Source organism: Stylophora pistillata, chromosome 2, assembly GCF_964205215.1.
Source record: "Stylophora pistillata chromosome 2, jaStyPist1.2, whole genome shotgun sequence".
Classification (NCBI taxonomy): Eukaryota; Metazoa; Cnidaria; class Anthozoa; order Scleractinia; family Pocilloporidae; genus Stylophora; species Stylophora pistillata.
Genome location: NC_142520.1, coordinates 23429564 through 23449883, shown reverse-complemented (window position 1 = coordinate 23449883; position 20320 = coordinate 23429564). Strand labels below are relative to the sequence as shown.

Genomic DNA, 20320 nt, shown 5'->3' with positions numbered 1-20320 from the left:
AATGTCAAGGGAAGTCAAATTGTAAGTGAATTCAAATGTTTGTTTTGAGTCTTCACATTTTGTTTTCTGTAGTGGCGTGTGTTAATCTTGTCTTTCTTGCACCGAAAAACTGAAATCAAATGGGATGCTTTTTTCTAGCTAGACACAAGCGATTTAAATGCGACTTTCAGTCATCAAATTTCTTCGGTTTCAACAAAGAGATTTATAGTAGAAATGTCTAAATTCAAGGGATTTGCGAAGAAAATGAATAAGCAAAGGTGATTTTATAGAAATGTTAAAGCCACGCTCAACGTTTTATAAATTATAAATGAACGAGAATCACACTGATAATTGTAATTTTTAACTGAAGATATTTCTCGTTTTAACTTTTTGAGTTACTTTTTGAGAAGATTTTTGAAATTACAAATGGTTTTCAGACTGCATGTCAATCTTTTTAAAAACAAGTTTAATATATACAACAAAAATTATTTCAATTTTGGTGAAAGAAGATAAAATTGATATTATTTATCGCCAAAAGGTCGTGACCGAAGTTTTTGCTTAAAAATACTTTCCAGCCGGCAAAACAAGGTGTGTTAATGGCAACTGCAAAGAAGATAGAGATGTTCTGCAAAGCGTCTCAGGATCAACACGAAACGGATACCGCCCGCTGAGAGCGGAACGGATGGGAAAATATGGTTGGGTTTCAGGTGACGTCACAAGCTTTGCTGAAGTTAGTGCCGCCATGTTGGTGTCCCTCGGGTGTCAAATTTATGAATAATTAGTCGATTTCTATAGGGAAGCCCTCTCTCTTATCGCCGTATTATTTCGCTAACTACATGAATATCCAGGAAGAAAAAAGCGATAAAAGTATCTTGCATTCATCTTAAGGTATCCCAGTGCTCTCTGAGTATGCCGAAAGCTTAGAGAGTTGGAAGGAAAGATGTTTGCGAAAGATCTCGGTCATTGGGGTTGACCCTGCAAGCATACCAGCCGAGAAGTTCAGTCCAAAATGCTTGCCTCCTGTGGAAGCGTCGGACTTGCTGAGTTACCTCGTTCTTGAGACCAGCTTCTACACCAAGAAGCAGTTCAAGGCGTTCAAGAGTCTAGAGGCGTTTAATCAAATGGTGTCGGGATTTGTAACCTCAAGTGTAGGCAAAGTAATCGCCGGCAAGTATGCCGTGAGAGCACGAGTTTGGCATTCACAGCATATGAATGATCCTTTAGTGAACATTTGGGTCATTTCCGAAAACGATGGGACTATTTTTTCAGCCCATTGCTTGGGATGCAAAGCTGGACTGGCTGAGTCATGCTCACATATCGCGAGTGTTTTATTTATGTTAGAGGCAACTACTAGAATTCATGGCAAGGTCGCTGGGTGTCACGAAAACTCAGACACCGAAAACTCAGGTCCCTCGAAGTGTTCTCCAAGCTTCCGAAGTGCTCCATAATTCGATAGTGCATAGCATAAAGCATGAACCAATTGTTTTATAATATAACCGGTGGAATAATGCAACAAATCCGACGCGAAAGACGAACAATAATATCAAGAGTGATTCTTCAGTGAGGCGAATCGTGACGGCGATGATGCCGAGTCTTCTTTCGCGTTGTTTTTCTCTTTCTGCCTCATTTAAGAATTCTAGCCCAAGGGTCGCAAAATTGTCTTCGTTTTGGGACTGGTGGGCCGAGTCTCTGTTTGTATCCATTATTATCGCAAAATATTTAAGAATTTTAACAGAGCGACAACAAGGATCTGTGCGACGAAGTACAAAAAGGTAAACAAACTTCCCTTTCGGCTCGTCAAAGTCACGCCACATTTTAATACTTTGGTGTTGGAGCGAGCGCATTTGATCCTGTTAACTGTGAATGAAAAGTTCAAAATTAACGGGAAAAATGGAGGAAATCTAAGCTAAATGAAGTCTTGTGTCACTCTAAAATGTTTTAATACTCAACCATCGGACGATTTTGCGAAACGTGCAACTTGCGGCCTTGTTTTTGCTGCTTCAGTTGGATGAAGACCCAAAAGGTCAAAATACACGAGTGATTACCAGGAGTGATCATGAGTCGAGTTTATCTCTTGAATTTTCGAGGAGTCTGAGTTTTCGGGGTGTGAGTTTTCGTGACACCCCAAGCTTACTTGCACTCAGGTAAAATGCTCATGGATTTTGCCGACATAGGTCAATGAAGTGCCGTATGCGAGGGCTAAAGACATCGATTTCTCATAGGCTAAGAAGCTCAAAGAAAAGCTCGACCAAAAAATCGAGGATCTACAACAGCCGCCAGCCTCGAACAATACAACAACTTCTAGTTCCTCCTGTTCTTCCCCTTGATTTGTGATGATCTTAGGTATAGCGCATTATATCATATATATAATGAATTTTGCGCTATAGAAATAATAAAATTATTAAATTATTACACGAAAAAATCCTTAGTCTTTATGCTTTCCACTTTTGCTCGAACAGCCAACAATAATGCATAAAACCATCCCTTCTTTCTCACATGAACTCTTCGTTAGATACGGTTTGTTTACGCTCGAGGGACACCAAGATGGCGGATAGTAACCGTTGCTAAGGTATTGGTCACGTGGGTGAAACCCAAGGATTGCCTTCTCCCGGAAACAATTAATCGAACCGACTCAATCGCAGGATTTGTAAAATACCACCCAGTCACGAAGTTTGAAAAAAATAAAGTTTTCTTTAGTTTCAGAACACCTACAGTTTCTTGTGAGGATACTCTAACCTGGTGGAGTCTCAATTGAGAAACTAGAATCCAACAGATACTAGTGGAGACTCATTTCATCGGGCTCTCTTATAAAGCGTATACAATTCTCCCCAAACGACGCAAGCCGCACGACTTACCTTTTGAGTCAAACTTGTCGCTGTTCTCCAGTTGTCGCTCATCAGTATAACGGAGATAGGGAGTTAGAAAGAATGGCAACGGGGGAAGAAATAGATAAAAAAAGGGCGAGACGATGGACAGAAGTTAGAAGAACAAGAGAGGAAATTAAAAAAATTTGTAGAGTACTTGAAATCCCCAAGGTTAAGGAGATATTTTAGCGACGATGGTGTAATACGTAAAAGACCAAGCAAAGATTCGGGAGTCATAAAAGCCGTAGATGTGAGTAACAAATTACGATATTACCGAACTCGTTAATAAAGTTGCTGATAATTCACTGTTACCACGACGAAATATATTCTAGTTTTCCGAGTGAAAATTAATACTTCCACTATTCTGATTATGTTTAATTTGCTCAATTCCAGTTTGGCAAAAAACAGTCCGCAAAAACTGTCGTTCAGTCCTCTTTCCGACAACCGGATAATACTGCTGTTGGGAACACTTCCAATACAAGTTCATCTAACGGCAAGGATAAGAGTAATAGCGCTGTTAAAGGGACGGAACTACACAGTAGGCTCCAAAAATACATAAAGAGGAGGCTTGAGAGGAAGGCTGATCTTGCTTTAAAGCCCGACGAAAAGGAGATAATAAAGTTTATAAACGATTTAGAAGAGCGCTTTAAGTTCAGAATCATAGCCTCTGAACTACAAATTGATGGGTATGCAAGCCACAAACAATCGGGCGAAACACACCACTGGAATGGCAAAATCGATGCTATTGGCGTCGGGAAGGATGATACAGTCATAGTTATCGACTGGATACGGTGTAATGATTTACCCAACTTTTGGCAATCAGCAGCTGAATTTTCAAAGAAACTTCATCAAGCGATGATTTACCGGAAGAAACTCGCAACTCATTTGAAACACTTTTGCGAAGGAAATAACGTCCCAGAGGTAGGCATTATGATTGTGCCTATTTCATCCAAAGACATTAAAGACAGCGATCCACGTCTATGCACTGATTTTACAGAACTTGAAAAGGCTGGATTTTTTGTCAAAATGGATAACTACGACTGGACGACACAAAAACCCAGTAAAAGAGGTAACAGCTGTAGAAGCGAAAAGAAAACTGAGAGGGTAAGGTCGAAAGCTTTTTGGATTGTCAAGCCCCATACTTCTGAAAGGGCAGTAGTTGCGATATGCTTTTCGATAGCGATATTTGTAAACACATTTTGTGGAGTTTTGATAAAGTCAAACATCTGAAAGGCATTATGCCATATTCTTGTTGCATAAACTATCCGGCTCCTTTTGAATATATATAACAAATGAATAGAATTATTAAGAATGACGTATCTTTGACTGCCATCAAACTGTCAAACCTTCATTTAAGCTAAGTCATGATGGCGTGAGTCGACCAGCACACTGTATGCTATCGGGAGCTCTTTGCAGAGCTCACTGAATCCCCGATCGCTCAGCAATCTGGCTGCGATCGGGAGCTCTTTTCAGAGCTCAATGAATCCCCGATCACTCAGAAATTTGTAGGCGATAACGGGGAGCTCCGTTTCAGAGCTCACTGAATCCCCGATCGTCCAACAAACTCTCAGTGACGGGGAGCCCTTTTCAGAACTCGCTGAACCTCCGATCGCTGAGCAAACTGTGTGCGATCGGGCGCTATTTTCAGAGCTTACTGAATCCCTGATCGCTCAGCAATCTATATGCGATCGGGAGCTCTTTTCAGAGCTCAATGAATCCCCGATCACACAGCAATTTGTAGGCGATATCGGGAGCTCCGTTTCAGAGCTCACTGAATCCCCGATCGTCCAACAAACTTTCAGTGCTGGGGAGCCCTTTTCAGAGCTCGCTGAACCTCCGATCGCTGAGCAAACTGTATGCGATTGGGTGCTCTTTTCAGAGCTCTTTGAAACCCCGATCCATCAGATGTTGATCCCGCCATACGTTGACGCTGTTACTAACGTTCGATTTAAAAATAAATGGCGAAGGTATTTGGAGATGGAGGGAAGTATCCTGAAGGCTCGAGATACTGTTTGAGCTGTTAAAAATAAGTGTATCACAACTAGGATACCGACTCAGGAATAAATACCATTAAATAATTTTCGGCTTGTGAACAAGTGTTTAAGCGTCAAGAAAAGTATGCTGACGATCAGTTCCAGTCCAGGGATAGAACTATCATAAAGAGCCCGCAGCCCGTCTTTTAGTATTACTCACGTTTATTCCATTTTTAGGAAAAAGATGGTTGCCCTTGTAGTCCAAGAAAAAAGTGCGCCCAAGCGAAGGGTAAAGGTCAATGTAAATGCAAAGCTGCGAGGAAGAAATGCGGAGAACAATGCAACTGCAAAAGAGAGATATGCAAAAACAGGGTGAGTGTCTCGATACAAATTCCACGTCGCATTAGCAAGTAGCTGATATTTTGCTATTCAATGTGGTTTCTTAAGGAGATCAACAAAGCAAATCCTTAATTGATCGTGAAAAATTATGATTGATTATGTACGCTGAAAATAATCGTTATTCTTATCATTTTTAACCTATTGGCTCAGAAGGGGTAGTTACCTTCAATCCCGTGGTTAATAGAGCAATATTCAATTGAGTGCCGAAAGCCATAAGGGATGGCTTTGGTTTTGCTTACTTTTACTCTGTGATTGGTCCAGGAAACCTGTACCTCCCTTTCCATCAATTAGCTGCAAAACGCAAAACAATGACAACGAGGTCCTTTGTGTTTTCCCGTGCTTTAAGTAGTTTGCCGGCTTGTTTACACTTTGAGGTCTCATGGGCTAATGAAAACGTAAACCTTTGGTCGCTGGGATTACTTTGATTTTTATTCTTCGACAAACAACGAAAAGCGCTCCAGAAGCCCATTTTTTATTTATCTTTGGCCTTTTTTTCAAAGTCCTGGTGCTCTATCGTCTTCTATGATAATTCATTTGTTAATCACAGAGATAAAATTAAACTCATATTTATAAGAATAGTTGCACATTAGGCCTCGTTTTGAAAAAGAGACCAAAGGTAATTCAGCAATCTCCTATTCTGATTAACCAAAGAGGAAAGTTAGGCCTAAAAGTAATGCCTTTTCAGGTCAGCGGTGTAGCCCCTGAGTTTATTAAATTGTTAATTCAAATACTGGTCTACGTGGCTCAACTTTTGCCCGCAATCATAACATGCAAATGTTCTTGGTTTCGTGGCTTGTCGGTTGGGAAATGTCTGACCTTATCTATTCAGCATTTTTCACCTATAGTTACTTGCATGTTAGCAGCGGTTGCACTGTGTAATTCGGCCACTAAGAATAGGGCTCAGTTACGTTCTGTGCTAATTCAGTGTCAATTTTCTCTCCAACGCCTAGTCATGATCCTGGGCACCAATGCCACTGAATCTGTCTTTGGCGCCGGTGATGCTGCGTAGATGAAGAATCATAAAAGAAACAGGATATAACTCTCAGTAGCTCAATAGCTAACAGCTGGCAAGGATCGCTGAGGCTGCGTGGATTATGCACCAATCCGATCTGTTGGGTTCAGCCCCTAAATTGTGTAACGATCTTCATGGCTTTATCAGACATACCTAATCTTTCAACAAGTTTAAGAAAACCAATAAGAATTTTTTATTTGCAAAAGTTTTTTTAATTCTTTGTATCTAATTTTTATATTTTCACATCTTCTTAGTGAACATTTCATTTGTTAGTTTTTAGTATCTATGTAGCGATGAATTTTTTACATTTGATTGAAATGCGCAAGCGAAAATTCTTCTATCGGTAATTGCGCCATATAAGTCAGTAAATTATTATTCATTATTATTAATAGGATTTTTTCGATGAAGGGTTGACTTTCAAATCTATTGAACGCAGCCTTGATTCTTATTGAGAGGAGAGAATACTATTAATTGGGAGATTATTAGTTAATCAACTAGCAATCTTATAATTGATAGTTGTCTCTATTCTCATCACCTGTCTAATTAACATTGTAAGGAGACATTCTGTCTTGGTCACTCCTGGGCACCAGAATTGCAACTTTTGCCAATCTCAGACCACGAAAGAAAAGCTACAGAGTTAGAATTTAAACAGCACCATAACGGGGTCATTATAATATGTATTTATCTTCAAGATGTACAATCTTGTATAAACATACATGAAATATTTCGCACTTCTAGAGAGAAAGAAGATATTACAATAATTTTATTCTCCTTGGTCACACTGCTTCACATAGCATGAAGGAAATGAGAATGTAAGAGCCACTCTCCCCTGGTTGAAAAACAGACGCAGAACAGGTTATCATAAAGTGTTTCGTCAGGATTCCTGACAATAAAAATAACAGCAAGTACTGTCATCTGCAGCCTCTGTATGAAGGATAGGAACCAGTACTCTGGTCTCTAAAGATCAGTTGCTGTCACTAAAGATCTGTGTTACGCTGTGCTGTGTGCATACCCGGCCACTTAATATGCGTCTTTAAATAGCTGCCTCCACAATCTAGAAGTCGCCAAATTAAATAGTTGCTCCCGCAGTCCCGCAGTCCTGCAGTCCCGCAGTCCCGCTGTCCCGCAGTGCAAATTCTGTGGTCGACTTGAACAGCTGCGAGATATATTCCTTCCTCGACTTCAGGAGCGCGGGACTGCGGGAGCACTAGTTTAGATGCATTCTTTTTTTAATTATTCTTCGACTTCGGGAGCACAAAAGCAATCGAATTGTTAACGTTCAAAAGTGACCGGGTATTCTTAAGTTCCTCCGATTTCTATTCAAAATGCATCTTTCCGTGAATTATTTACCTGAAGAAAAGTCACGAGGAGATGAAGAGCATAAATCTTAAACGTGGATTTTGGACCACTGCATTCAACACGAGGAATATTCAAGCCGACTTGGACAAGAGTGAAAATATCCAGAGCAATAAGGTCGAAAGTATATACTTTCTTGACTGCATAGAAGCTAGAGAGGACGCTGAAACTTCTTGTAGTTCGTAAATTCATTCCACGTGCAAGAATCACTGCAAATATAAATATCAATTAAAAAAAAATTATTTGTAATTCAAATGAGTTTCCGGCATTGAGAGGCGGGTAAATTCAAGGTAATCGACGCCGAGCTCTTCGGGCAGTTTCGTTCAGTTGTAGAACGAGGAAGGATGCCGCAGCGCTTTAGGCTGGTTTCCAAAGAAGTTTAAAAGAAAGCTGCAAATATCGTTGTGAGTTTAGACATTAATTAACTGAACTTAAATTGGAAGAGCGTTTTCAGTCATTTACTATCTGTCAGCAAAATTCCCCGAGTCTCGATCTAATTTTTTTTCTTTTTATCATGGAGGCTAACGCAAAGATATAATGAGCGTGACGATTGCTTAGCACGTGCGTTTAAAGCACTGTACATTTTCTCTCCGTCCTCTGCAAAGCAAGAGAACCTTTGAGGTCTAAAAATGTCGGCGAATTACATATTTCCTATTCCATTTGCACGGGAGCTGATCGTTTCTTAAGTTATCGTGTGGCGCCGTTAGACGCGGAAAAAATGCTAGAATTGGGGAAATTTGTGAAGAAAACAATAATTTCAATTTATTTTCCAATGTTTTCCCCGGTCTTGCTATTGTATACTCTTCAAGTCCCTCTTGTAAGTCCCAGTCAGGCTGTTCTTCGGCGCACCTGAAGTTTTTCCTGCGCCTGATGATTAATTTTTACTTTAACTACTCCGATAAGACAGATTTTGAAATACTGGCACACTCACATAGCTCCGCTATGTGAGAAATATTCAAACAGGATAAGAGCTCTTTATGTCATAGAGTAAAAACCTTGCATCATTCTCTTTCCCCGGATGTCTCATCAAATTAATTCAAGTGGTAAAATGCCCCGATTAAGACTGGATGCCCGTTCCGAGGCAGTGTACTCTGGCAACAAAATGGACGCTACTTTAGACACCCAAGTGCCCGCTCCTAAGAACCGGCATGGGCACCTAGTCCGAACAGAGCATAAATTAGCATAAGCATTACAAACGCAATATTTAAAGCGGCCAATACACATAGTCCTTCATTGGTGACCCGAGCTTTAGAATTTCAGATTTTTTTTTTCTTAAATCTGTTGACGCAAACAGTGGGAAATTACTTTTGAGATGTTAAGGTTGGTTTACAGTGACTGGAAGAAGTCAGTGACGTGCACTTCGACAGTACTTTGAGTAACTGGCAATGATTGTAGTCTGGTACCCACTGACTCAATTCGATGAAAATTGCAAATGTAAGACATGAATATTTTACTGGTTAGGGCAGGTTTCGAAGATCACAAATGTTAAAGGTCTAGGTCAATTTTGTAAAGCAACGGCAGCGATATTTATTCAGATCAAGGTAAGGTCAACCTAATTATTTCATGACAACGCAAATGGGTGATTTACTCATATCAGTAAGGTTGAATGGAACCTCGTCAGCTGAGTCTGCGGGTGAGATAAACTCCAATTTTTTACAATACACAAATTCTGTTTTGATAAACACTACGAATCAAAGCTTGTATCGATCTTAAATCTTGTGCTAGAAAACTATTTTTTCTCTCTTAAAGCTACTGACATCAAAAGAGTCAAGTTATAAATAATGGACGTGCCTTTCTCATACTAAGAGAAAAATTATGGTAACATAAATTCCTGTTTCGTTAAAAAGCTTGACGATGAAGTACATCGTATATTGTCACTCATTCGTGACAAATAAACACAATCTGGAGTTTCAACAAATTGACGAATTATTTGTAGAAAACAGCAGGAAAAGTAGGTCTAGTTTAAAAATTGGTTCACAGCGACTCAAGGAATGACCCCAAGGTAATTAATATGCGGTCTTTCAGTAAGGGTATAACTAAACTAATTAGTGTGCAGTCTTTCAGTCAAGGTATAACTAAACTAATTAGTTGAAAGTTGAAATCTTAAAACCCAGATTTACAGAGCTAACCGTAAGTGTCATCAAGAGGTCTCAACGGTCTCGTCACTTTCATTTGGTTTCATAATCATGAGAATCGCAATCGTACATTTATAGATTTACCTATAAACAAGAGATGAGGAGAGCTCTATTCCGACGCAGTGACGTAATCACAGGGCCTTTGCTTTTGCAAAAAGCGTACAACTACGTGCAGCGTTAGTTAGTGTAGGTTCCAGGATCATGTAATTGTCTTTGTTCAAGCTTTTCGTTTTTTGCATGGTTTCGCTTTAACCAGTCTTATTTTGTATACTCCCTTAGTTGTTGTTGTTTTTTTTCTTTTTTTATGTTAGGTTTTACCTTATATTTTGTGTCTTTGCTTGGCTTGTTATTTTTAGGTTATTTAGGTTATTTCTTTGTGAGAAGAAATATTTTACTTTGTATCAATTGAGACTAATTAAAACAGATTATTTGCGAAAACGGATTTATCACAATGGTCATCGACAAGGACAGAATGTCTGTTTTCGACAAGAGTTCTCATTGGCTATTTGAGATTCTTGCCTTTGTCCCGATTGTTTTCATTGGTTTTGGTTCAAAGAACCCTTCTTAAGATCTAATACCTGCTTAATTCAAAGAAAAGATCCATCCGGAAGAACGAAAGCCTCAACCTCTCTGTTTTGTACCAAGGGGGGATAAGTTTCTATAGAAATTATCACGGTGCTGCGTCGGTGGGGGTAACAAGGTAATTTGGTAATATCAACTAAGTTGAAATTGTAAATTGGCCAACGTAAAGAGTTAAAAAGCTGACGTTTCGAGCGTTAGCCCCTCGTCATTCGCTCTAACGAAGGGCTAAGGCTCGAAACGTCAGCTTTTTAACTCTTTATGGTGGCTAATTTACAATTTTAACTTAGTTGATTTTACCAAATTACCTTGTTTTGTACCAAGCCTTTTCGTAGGCCGAAGTTTCGGTGTGATCATGGAACCAGCTTGAACCATTACCACTGGGCATGTTAAAAGTAATTGACGGGTGTTTGTTCGCCTGTTTCAGTAACAATCGTCTTTACTGCCTCGTTTTTTCTCTTCACTTCTCTTTGCTTTGCATCAATTTTTTTGCTTATGAGGCGTGTAAAGACACAACATACACACAGCTAATAGAGCTTTCACTTACATTTCAGAATAAAAGTTTACACTCCCTTTCATTTTTTTAAATATTCTTCTTTCAGATAAAACAGTGCCACCCATCTCAGTTCCTTCATATGGCAAAATCTGGAGTTTCATTTTCTGGTGGCGGTACTCGGTCAGCGCCATTCTGTTCAGGAGTGTTACGCAGATTGCTACAGAACGAAATACAAATAGATTATCTAAGCTGTGTACCAAGGAGCGGTTGATGAGGTTCCGCGCACGTGGACTGGAAATACAGATATGGAAAGAGAGACAACAAGAGATGGCGTCAGGACTTTTTTAACCATTTGAAAGAAAATGCCGGCTTGGTGTGCAACTTCCAAAGGCCTTGTCGTGGATTTGTGGAGTTTGTGGTCATCTGTGCCATGATATTATTCGTTTCCGTTATAGCTCCATTCCTCCTCTGGGGTTCATACGCCTATCCGTTAGCCCTCTTCATCGATTATGTGTTTGGTGATGTTCTCAGGGGAGGCACAAGTTCGTGTCATGAAGATGCAAGAGAAAGCCCAAACATAACCTTCGAAGACTGCGAAGAGAGCCGTCAAACGTCTTACATCATTAACAGCCGTTTTGTTCTATTCGTCGTGCCTGTTGGATTTGTTTTCATATGCTTTGTCTTGAAAGGCTACGTCCAAAAGGGAAAACAGCTTCCAAATTGGCTTGTACTTTTATGTGCGTCACTCTTTGGTATCTTGTTTCTTCCATGGTTTTTCCATGATTCTCTTCTTTTCCTTCCAGATTGGTTAAAAATAGTTTTTGTGATACCGATTCACTTTCTTTGGATTTCATTTCCTCTCGTGCGCAGAAATGCTACTCTGATGGTAGTCATTTATCTATACTCGTTCACTATTCACAGCAGAGTATTTCGTTGAAGTATCTTTGGAATCTCCTACAGTAAAAACCTTTAATTATCTGTTAGCTCTGTCAGTAATTCTATTGTGGGTCAATCCTCTGATCGAAACCATTGAACGAAGTCTTCCCCACTTATGTGTCAGGTAAAAATTTATGTATCTTTCTCATTAAGACTGCAATAGGACTTTTGATCAATTCTGTTACTATGCAGCGGAAACAAGCGAGTGATCTGTTTTTTCCTTTGTTACGTGGAGCATAGCGAAACCAAACAAAGCTATAGCCTAGGCAAAGCTGAGATTTGACATTCTTGACCGCGCTGTGGAAAACATGAGCAATAAACGTAAAATGAATTATTTTTTAAACTTGAGCAAATGTGTAATAGTGAAGCATTGATCAGCTTTCCAACACCCAGCAAAATCAAAGTAAATGTGAGTAATTACAGTAATTTGTCCTACATAGTAAATTTGCTCATTTTCGAGCCTTCGATCGATTTTGCAGCCAAGAGCAAATGTTAGTAATAGCAATTCTTTGGACACATTTACTGCCCTAACAAATCTGTGCAAGTTAAGGACTTTGACGGCCTTTTACCTGCCAAAGCAAACTACTGGCAATTGCATAGCTTTCACCTGTTTTGCCATGTGGAGCAAACGAGTTCAATACCAAGTCTTTGCACATCTTTGCCACGAGGACAAAAGTGCTCATACCAACAAATTTGACCTGAACTTTGCATAAACAGCAAATATTTGTCAATTTCATGGTTGCACTTCACTTTTGCAAAGCATTCTAAATCAAATACAAATGTGGCATTTACGAGCATTGCTAAGGTGGGCAAATCTTGCGCGTAAATGATATTTGCTCAAATATAAATGTGTGCAAATCGTAGCAAACGTGCATTTACTACAGTTTTGCCTAGTTTTTGACACCTATGTAAATCCATTTTTTTCGTGCAGTGCTAGTTATTTCATTCATTCATTTCATTTTAGCTATATCATCGTGATATTACATATGTTCTTGATTATTTGCAGTTAGCTGGGAGGAGTGGGTGGTGAGAGAAAGAATAGTAGAAGTATCGTGATCTTTATCAATCGTTATCTAACCTCAGGCAAGGACACCACATCACAAGAAGTGCCTTAAAGAATGGTCCTCAATTGCGCTGAGAAATTAATCTGAGACAGTCAAGTAACTATTGAATGGCCAAAAAATGAAAAAAGAAAAATTACAATCAAAAGTAGAAACATCTGCTGGACAAAATTCATGAATGACTACCATCTAACCCCCTTTGCGACCACCTATGCTTACGGAAGGTTCAATGTTATATAACCTTACACAGGCCACGGTTAAATGCACGAAGTGACGCTGCTCAGTAGAAAGGGGGGTTGGCAAGGGCGAAGTCACCCTTGGAAAAAAAGGCTTGGAAAAAAAAGGCTGCTTGTAGAGTAGATGGGTGATTTTGCAAACTTAGTGCAACGCAGTTGCCTGAATAACCTCCATGTTTTTCTTTCCATTACTTAAAATTATTTTTATCTCTATCAGTTTTTACTAAGATGGATAATCCAAAAGGGGTTCTACTATCCACAGACCGTTGGTAGATACGGCTGCAGCGGAATCTCTTGGCGTAACCTCATCCTTTTTTTTTCCAGGTTTCAGTATTTCTAGAGTCCAACACCTAACTTCCAGACAAGCCTTGACGTTAGATGATGTGGATGACCTGACACCTATCTACATCGCTTGCACCACTGTCAACAGATGGCGACGCACCCCTTCCCCCAGAGAACTCCATTACGAAGTCCTTATCATGTCCCCACATGGTATCGAACGAATTGATCGATCTCCTGACGAGCAAGAGCTTCACGGTAAGCTATTGCCCGAAGACATATACCTTTCCGATGCCGCGGCAACGTCGAATGCCGCAGTCAGCTATGATATGGGAGTGCAGCAAAGTGACGAGGCACCCTCCCGGGACTTAAAGGTCATCTTGGGACTCTCCGCCGGGGCGTCTATTGTGGCTGATCAGAGGCATGAAAACAAACAACACTTCTGCGTAAAGGTGATCATGATGCATAACTGGTTAAGGGAACAGAATCGGATTGTAGTGGAGAATCCCACACATCCATCGTGCGAACATCTCATTAGAAGTGACAGATTTCTTGCATGATTGATGTAGTGAAAATTATATGATAAGCTCAATTATGCGCGCATTTTGATTGGTTGCTGCACTTTGTTTGCCTCTGTTTTTCTCTTCCCATACTTTAAAATCATCTGTGATGTTATGACGGAACAGACGTACAACATGGAATCTATTTGTTAACTAATAGAAGCCAAAATAGCTGATAACCCCTTTCGTTGTTGCTGCCCCTCGCCTTAACCCTTGCATTACCAAGATTTCATTAGTAATTCTCCTTACTGTCTGCTTACAGTTCTTATGATGTTAGTTTGGAGAAATCGGTATTGGATCAACTAATAATTCCCTAATTGATATTTTCCTTTATTCCCTTTACTCGTCTGCTTGATAATCTATTGATACGGTAAGGAGAAATTCTTTTTTGGTCACTCATGGGAGTTAAAAGGTTAGGAAAATTCGTTATAACATTAGCGACAGCACTCTAGGAAAAAAAAAAACAGAAAATAACATTGTTAATTCCAAATTCAACCTGCGATTTGTTTCTTCGTTCGCTTCACATACATTGTTCAACCAGTAGACCTCACTTTGCATAGGCTTACCGGCGTAATAACCAACAGGAGATTTTGGGAGTACACGAGGAAAATTTGTGAATCACGAGCTAGAGGCAAGTGGTTAAAATTTTTTTCAAATGTTCCTCCAACATCCCGCGTGGGTTACTAAATTTCGATTTTTTTTCCCTATAATTTTTTATTAATTTTTTCAAATTTCTACGCGTTCACCGGTGCATTAGACGACAGATTATAGACCAATTAGGTCGCTCACTCGTACTATCTCAGTTATTTTAACCTTTACTATCACATATTTCATTCTAGAATCTTCCTGTTCTAATAGAGTTGATACGTTTGGTTCCTTTGGCTCTCATTCTTACCCTGTTCGCGAAGATTGACCAAGAAACCGTCTTGGTTGCTGGAATGTTGATTCATTTTGGTATTTGTCTGATATTTTCCTTACTGGCGCTGGTACCAACTGGAGGAAAAAATGTCGGAAGACTTGAACGACTTGCCAGGAAAAGGCTTGCTGAATTCAATAATAGTTTATTATAGACCCCTTTTATAAATGGCTGCCGGATTAATATCCTTTTGTCTAAATTTAAATCACCACTTCTGGCCTCGTTCTCCAGTACAAAATTCAAAAGAATACATTATCTCAAGCGAGGCATGAAGGGCTAATTGAAATGTAAACAAAAGAATATTATGTGAAGGTGTAGTCTGATCGTCCGGGTGAGTGTAGTCCTGAGAAGGACTGTTGTCGGTGGTAGTGACTGACGTTTCGACAACCTGTGCGGAAGTCATCATCAGAGTCAAGTGAATGATTGTTGTCAGTAGAATGTTCTTATTCCAGTTCGTGTGAAATGATCGGTTGGTTTTGCCGTGATGTTATTGGCTGTAAGACTCAAGTGACGTAAGTCGGTCGTGATTGGTCTGTTTCGATCTGTCGGTAAAGCTAGGTCGTTCTTTTTTGGTCGTTTGTGATGTTTATGTCGTGAATGAGTCGTTTGTATGGAGCGGGTAGTTGTTGACCTCTGTTTAGGGGAGTCTGTTCTAAGTTAGTAAACCAGCTTTCCAGAGTCAGTCGTTGAAAATAGTCAGTGCTGTAGGTTAGGCATTGCGCAGAGTCCCAGTCAATGTTGCGGTTGGTAAGTCGATGGTGTTGAGCAATGTGATTGCTGACATCACCTTTCCTCGTCGCCCGTCTGTGTTCAGTCAGTCTTGTTGTGAGGTTTCTGCCGGTCTCACCGATGTAGGAGGCTTGGCAGTCGGAACAATTGATCTTATAAATCGTTCCCTGTCTGTTCCTCGGTTCGTCTTTGTCTTTAACGTTGGTTAGTAACTGACGTAGTGTGGTGATGGGTTTGTGGGCGACGCGGATATTGAAGGGTAGTAAGATGCGCGAGATGTTTTCAGACATGCCTTTTATGTATGGTATGGTTGCTGTAGTCGTAGGGGTTGCGGTGTCGTTTGTTTCGGCAGTGGTAGTGGACTTACGTCACTTGAGTCTTACAGCCAATAACATCACGGCAAAACCAACCGATCATTTCACACGAACTGGAATAAGAACATTCTCCTGACAACAATCATTCACTTGACTCTGATGATGACTTCCGGACAGGTTGACGAAACGTCAGTCACTACCACCGACAACAGTCCTTCTCAGGACTACACTCACCCGGACGATCAGACTACACCCTCACATGTTACCCCCGGGTTCAAACCATTTACTGCAAAAGAATATTAATCCGGCTGCAATTAAGAAAGTGTTCTATACATCTTAAAAGTTTGAAAACACTTCACGGACAAGAGGTTTGGGAACTAGACACTTTGAACTGATGATAACCCAATATCTGCTACGGACGTTCGAGGGCGAAGCATTACTCAAAGACATATTCTCTACGTTCGAAATTCTCGACTCCAGTCGAAATATCGGAATCTCTTATATCTTTCCAGTGATTCTGTAAAAAAGGTTCACTTCATGATATCCTAGATAGTAATTACTTACTTTCTTCACCACTTTAGTTATTTATATTTTAATCCATTTGACAGATGGTTCACGATCAACGTCTCTTCCATACACTACTATCGTTTAATGATGAATACCACCAACATAGGACCCAAACCCCCACCTGTTTTATCCTTGACTGACGGCGGCCACGTTGAAAATCTTGGTATTCTTCCCCTATTGAAACTGAGACTGGGAAAGATCATGGTAGTGCATGGAGGACGCTCTATTGTAGACAAAGACTATGGAAAATCCTTGTTGATTGCTCTGAATTTGGCCAGGGAAAAGCTAGGATGTTCATTTTCAGCTGTGGATGGACGAGATATAAGCGAGGATATTCGGGGTAACTTCGCGGAGAGGAGCCCCGGGTCACAGCCGAGCAATTACAAGTGCGCTATATAAAGCAAGATAAGCTATCGCTGCTGTTTTTTTTCGCTCCTGCGAAAACTTATTCAGTTTGCCCACCATACGTTATACCAAATTCTTCCTATAACATACAGTGCAATGGTTTCACAATTCATGTTTGTATTTGCTGAATCCTTGCAACCGCCACAAGCGCATGACACTCAACTTGAAATGTTATGGATAATTTAATTTGGCGGCGAGGCTGGCGATGAGAAAACAATCCTCGGAGCGAATAGAATTGGCCAGATGTATTTTAATTAACCTTCACAAGTTTTTAACGAGTATCTATGGGGCGATTAGCAACAGATCCATTTTCCAAGAAACCAAATAAATGATGAAATCGTTATGGAACTTATGATAAAGATAGAATGTGTTTTACAGATGAGAAAGACTTCCTCAAGTGCAGAAATCTGTTGTCAATGTCATCTCCCTAATGTTCTGTATAGTGAATATATACTAAGCGTATACCACTGAATTGCATATGACTGAGGAGCTATCAGGGTGTGAACGTAAAAAAAAATAATAAATAAAACAAACAAAACTTTTTGTATGATTTAATAATATTGCAACGGTAAAATTTATCTGTTCTCTTTCTTGCCCAATCTAGCCTAATCCTTTTTATCAAAAAGACAGGGCACTCGCTGCCTGGAATAAGGACGGCTAGAGGACGGTTAGGCAAATTATAGGTCTGGAAATGCACCGCACCGACAGCTGATGTAGTGTCTTAGTTTTCTTTTTTTTTTGTTTTTCCTTTTTTTTTTTTTCCCAGATTCAAAGTACATTATTATGACAAGAACGTTAACAGTGACGGTAAGACTAAAGTTGGAGAAGGAGAAATTCTGTACATAGTCCCCAGGCACCCTGACAAAGCAGTGAAAACTACACCTTATGTCACCTGGGAAGAAGCATTAGGTGACATGGATGAAGACCTGGAGGCTGGTCTTTAGGGGGCTGGTCCCGAGCTGTCATCGGAGGAGGCTAATCGCTTGACGTTCTGTTGCTGTGAATGTTGCCATGGGAATACATGTCGCAGCTTGTCTGACGCGTTGTGTGGGGTTTTCCCACAGCACTCTACCAATCATCAGTTCTTTACACCAGCAATGTTCGCCGCCTACCATAGAGAAGGATATCGCGCTAGTATGGAGGCGAAAGTAGCCGAGTTTGTGTCCATTAGGCAGCAAACCTCCGCTTTTGGGACTATCTTTGTGTAATTACATAAGAATAACCTGACAACTTATTTTGTTAAAAACAAAAACAAAAAACAAAAAACAAACAAACAAACATAAAAACATTCCAAATTCCAGTTCGACAAGTAAACGGTGATTTAAAAAAGCCACCTTGAATATCCACTGCCCAGCTTCCTTTTCTCTCGCTTTTGTGGGATACATTGTCTGCATTCATTTGATTTTTAACTCGCTTACATTCTAGAAAGTTCACCATGCATCAGTAATGATAATAAAAAACCTTTTCCTTACTGTTTTATTCAATTGGATTACAGGCCAGCTGGTGAATTGCTATGGTTAATTAAATTTCTTAAAAGTACATCATGGAGCCATTATTTTGACGCGGACCGTGTTGGTGTTGTACATCCGACTATGAATTTCAAAGGGTCTTCTCCTGACCTTACTACACATGTAAAGCAAGGGCCTGCCCCATGAGTCGGTCTGTCATTGGAGCGTTTTCTTCCATTGCCTTTCTCTCTGTCAATAAGCTCCTGAAAAAAGACACACTTTTCGTTACAGGTTAATTTTGCTGGCTTTTATTTAGAAAAGTCGTATTTTTGGAATTTTCGGATGGTTCGTGACCATGGATGCATCAACACAAGGGAACAATAACAATAAAACGCTGTTTGTGAGTACACAAGTTAAAAAGGTGGACCCAGTAATGAGAGCTGTATTAGAGCAAAATGAAAACGCTAGCGTACGCGAAAAAAATTTTTCTTTGAATTGTTTTAGATGAAAAGGTACACTTTAGAAAATGCATTTGCGAGGTCAGGAACCGTGACAAATGGTTCCCCACTCTTCCCCCGTGCAATTTATCCCTCCGTCTTTCTTACTTGATTATAGATATGTAAAAATCCGATTCTCAGCTTGAGCCAACGATTTTAAACTGGGAGCTGGGTGGTGTTCATCTGCATGGCCACTCTTATTATTCGCTGTGGATCTTTTGCAAAGGGCTGTTTTTAGCCCAAGGATCTCATCAATGACGGAAAGCTTGACGTTTATGTTAAAAAAAACCACCTAACTTTCCTTTGAAGACTCAGCCCAGGTATTGCTTAGCAGTAGTCATTTCAATTCGGTTATAGGTTATATTTTATGCATTAGATCTGAATTTTATTTAAACGTGATATCTTTTGCATATCACGCCTATGTGTCGACCTCACTTTACCTGGCCCCAATGGGGTCAAGCCAATGGTTAGTTCAAACCGCCTCCCAGTTAGCTCAATTGGTAGAGCGCCGGATTGTTGTGCGGGAAGTCGTGAGTTCAAATCTGGCCGGACCAACACTTAGGGTCTTTAATTAACTGAGAAGAACGTGCTGCCTTTGTAATAATATCTGCAAATGGTTAGACTTTCTAGTCTTCTCGGATAGGGACGATAAATGGAGGTCCCGTCTCCTGTAGGGTTGGGGTAGGAGACGTTAATTTCCCACACACGAGATTACTGTGTGATGGATGTCCTCCCCGGGGTGGGATGGGTGGGTAAAATGGGGGTTAGGTGTCAATTAGAACGAAAGTTCTGTTCCCCTCTCCTGCCATTCCTGTGACGAATAAATTAAACTCAAACTTAAACTTAAACTTTTGCTAGGATCAACAGATATCTAATGCAGATATGAAAAGAATATAGGTTCAAACGAATGAAACTGCACTTTACCTAGCCAAGTGATGATGCTCTTTTCGTGAAGAATGCAGAGCAGCGTGAATCAGGAATAAGTTGAAGATGTCCCGCTGTGTCAAAGGAAATACCAAAGAGAGGTCGCCACAAGTTGCACCAATTAATGACAATGAATTGCAATGAAATACACGAACCTGTGCGTTACTGCCACCAATGTTGACAACGTCATAACGGAGGGGTTTTAAAATGTCTACAGCTCTGTCGAAGTTTCCCTTTCAAAAAAGAAGACACAAAATTAAACCACAAGCATTTCATTGTTCCAGTCATAAGTCCGTCATGTGTTTAGTGAATAAAGACTGATAGTTTTGAAAGAAACTGTTTGGGGCTGCGTCGGTGGGAGTAACGAAATAATTTGGATATATTAACAAAGTTGAAATGGTAAATTGGCCACCGTAACGATTACAAAAGCTGCCGTTTCGTGCGTTAGCCCTTCGTCGGAGCGAATAGAGGAATTGTGGGTTGTGTGTGCTTTTAAAGGCAGAAACTGGAGCTACGTTATTGGTGGGAACATGGCAACGAGAAAAACACGAATAAATTAGTGGAATGAAAAGCGTCCGTTGATCCCCTGCCGGTTTGAAAGATGAGCCTGTTTCGCAAACGTGTCCTTTTATTCACAACACTGATAAAATATCGG

General features: G+C 40.2%; 1 protein-coding gene and 1 pseudogene across 1 annotated transcript; both read left to right on the top strand.

Annotated features, from left to right (window-relative positions):
• Nucleotides 1-2906: 2906 nt before the first annotated feature.
• LOC148737896 (uncharacterized) lies at nt 2907-7065 on the top strand. Its single transcript, XM_088749352.1, has 4 exons — nt 2907-2957; nt 3237-3947; nt 5054-5188; nt 6784-7065. Exons 1-4 carry the CDS (start codon nt 2907-2909, stop codon nt 7024-7026), a joined length of 1140 nt encoding a protein of 379 aa, XP_088605478.1. The 3' UTR covers nt 7027-7065.
• Nucleotides 7066-10932: 3867 nt separating this feature from the next.
• Nucleotides 10933-18335, top strand: LOC148737895 (uncharacterized; annotated as a pseudogene).
• Nucleotides 18336-20320: the final 1985 nt, after the last annotated feature.

Excerpts from the sequence above, each read along its gene's own strand:
- LOC148737896 (XM_088749352.1), top strand. The coding sequence starts at position 2,907 with ATGGCAACGGGGGAAGAAATAGATAAAAAAAGGGCGAGACGATGGACA. Across the intron at positions 2,958-3,236 it reads GGGCGAGACGATGGACAGAA|TTTGGCAAAAAACAGTCCGC; the intron begins GTTAGAAGAACA and ends GCTCAATTCCAG. Across the intron at positions 5,189-6,783 it reads GAGAGATATGCAAAAACAGG|GAGACATTCTGTCTTGGTCA; the intron begins GTGAGTGTCTCG and ends TAACATTGTAAG.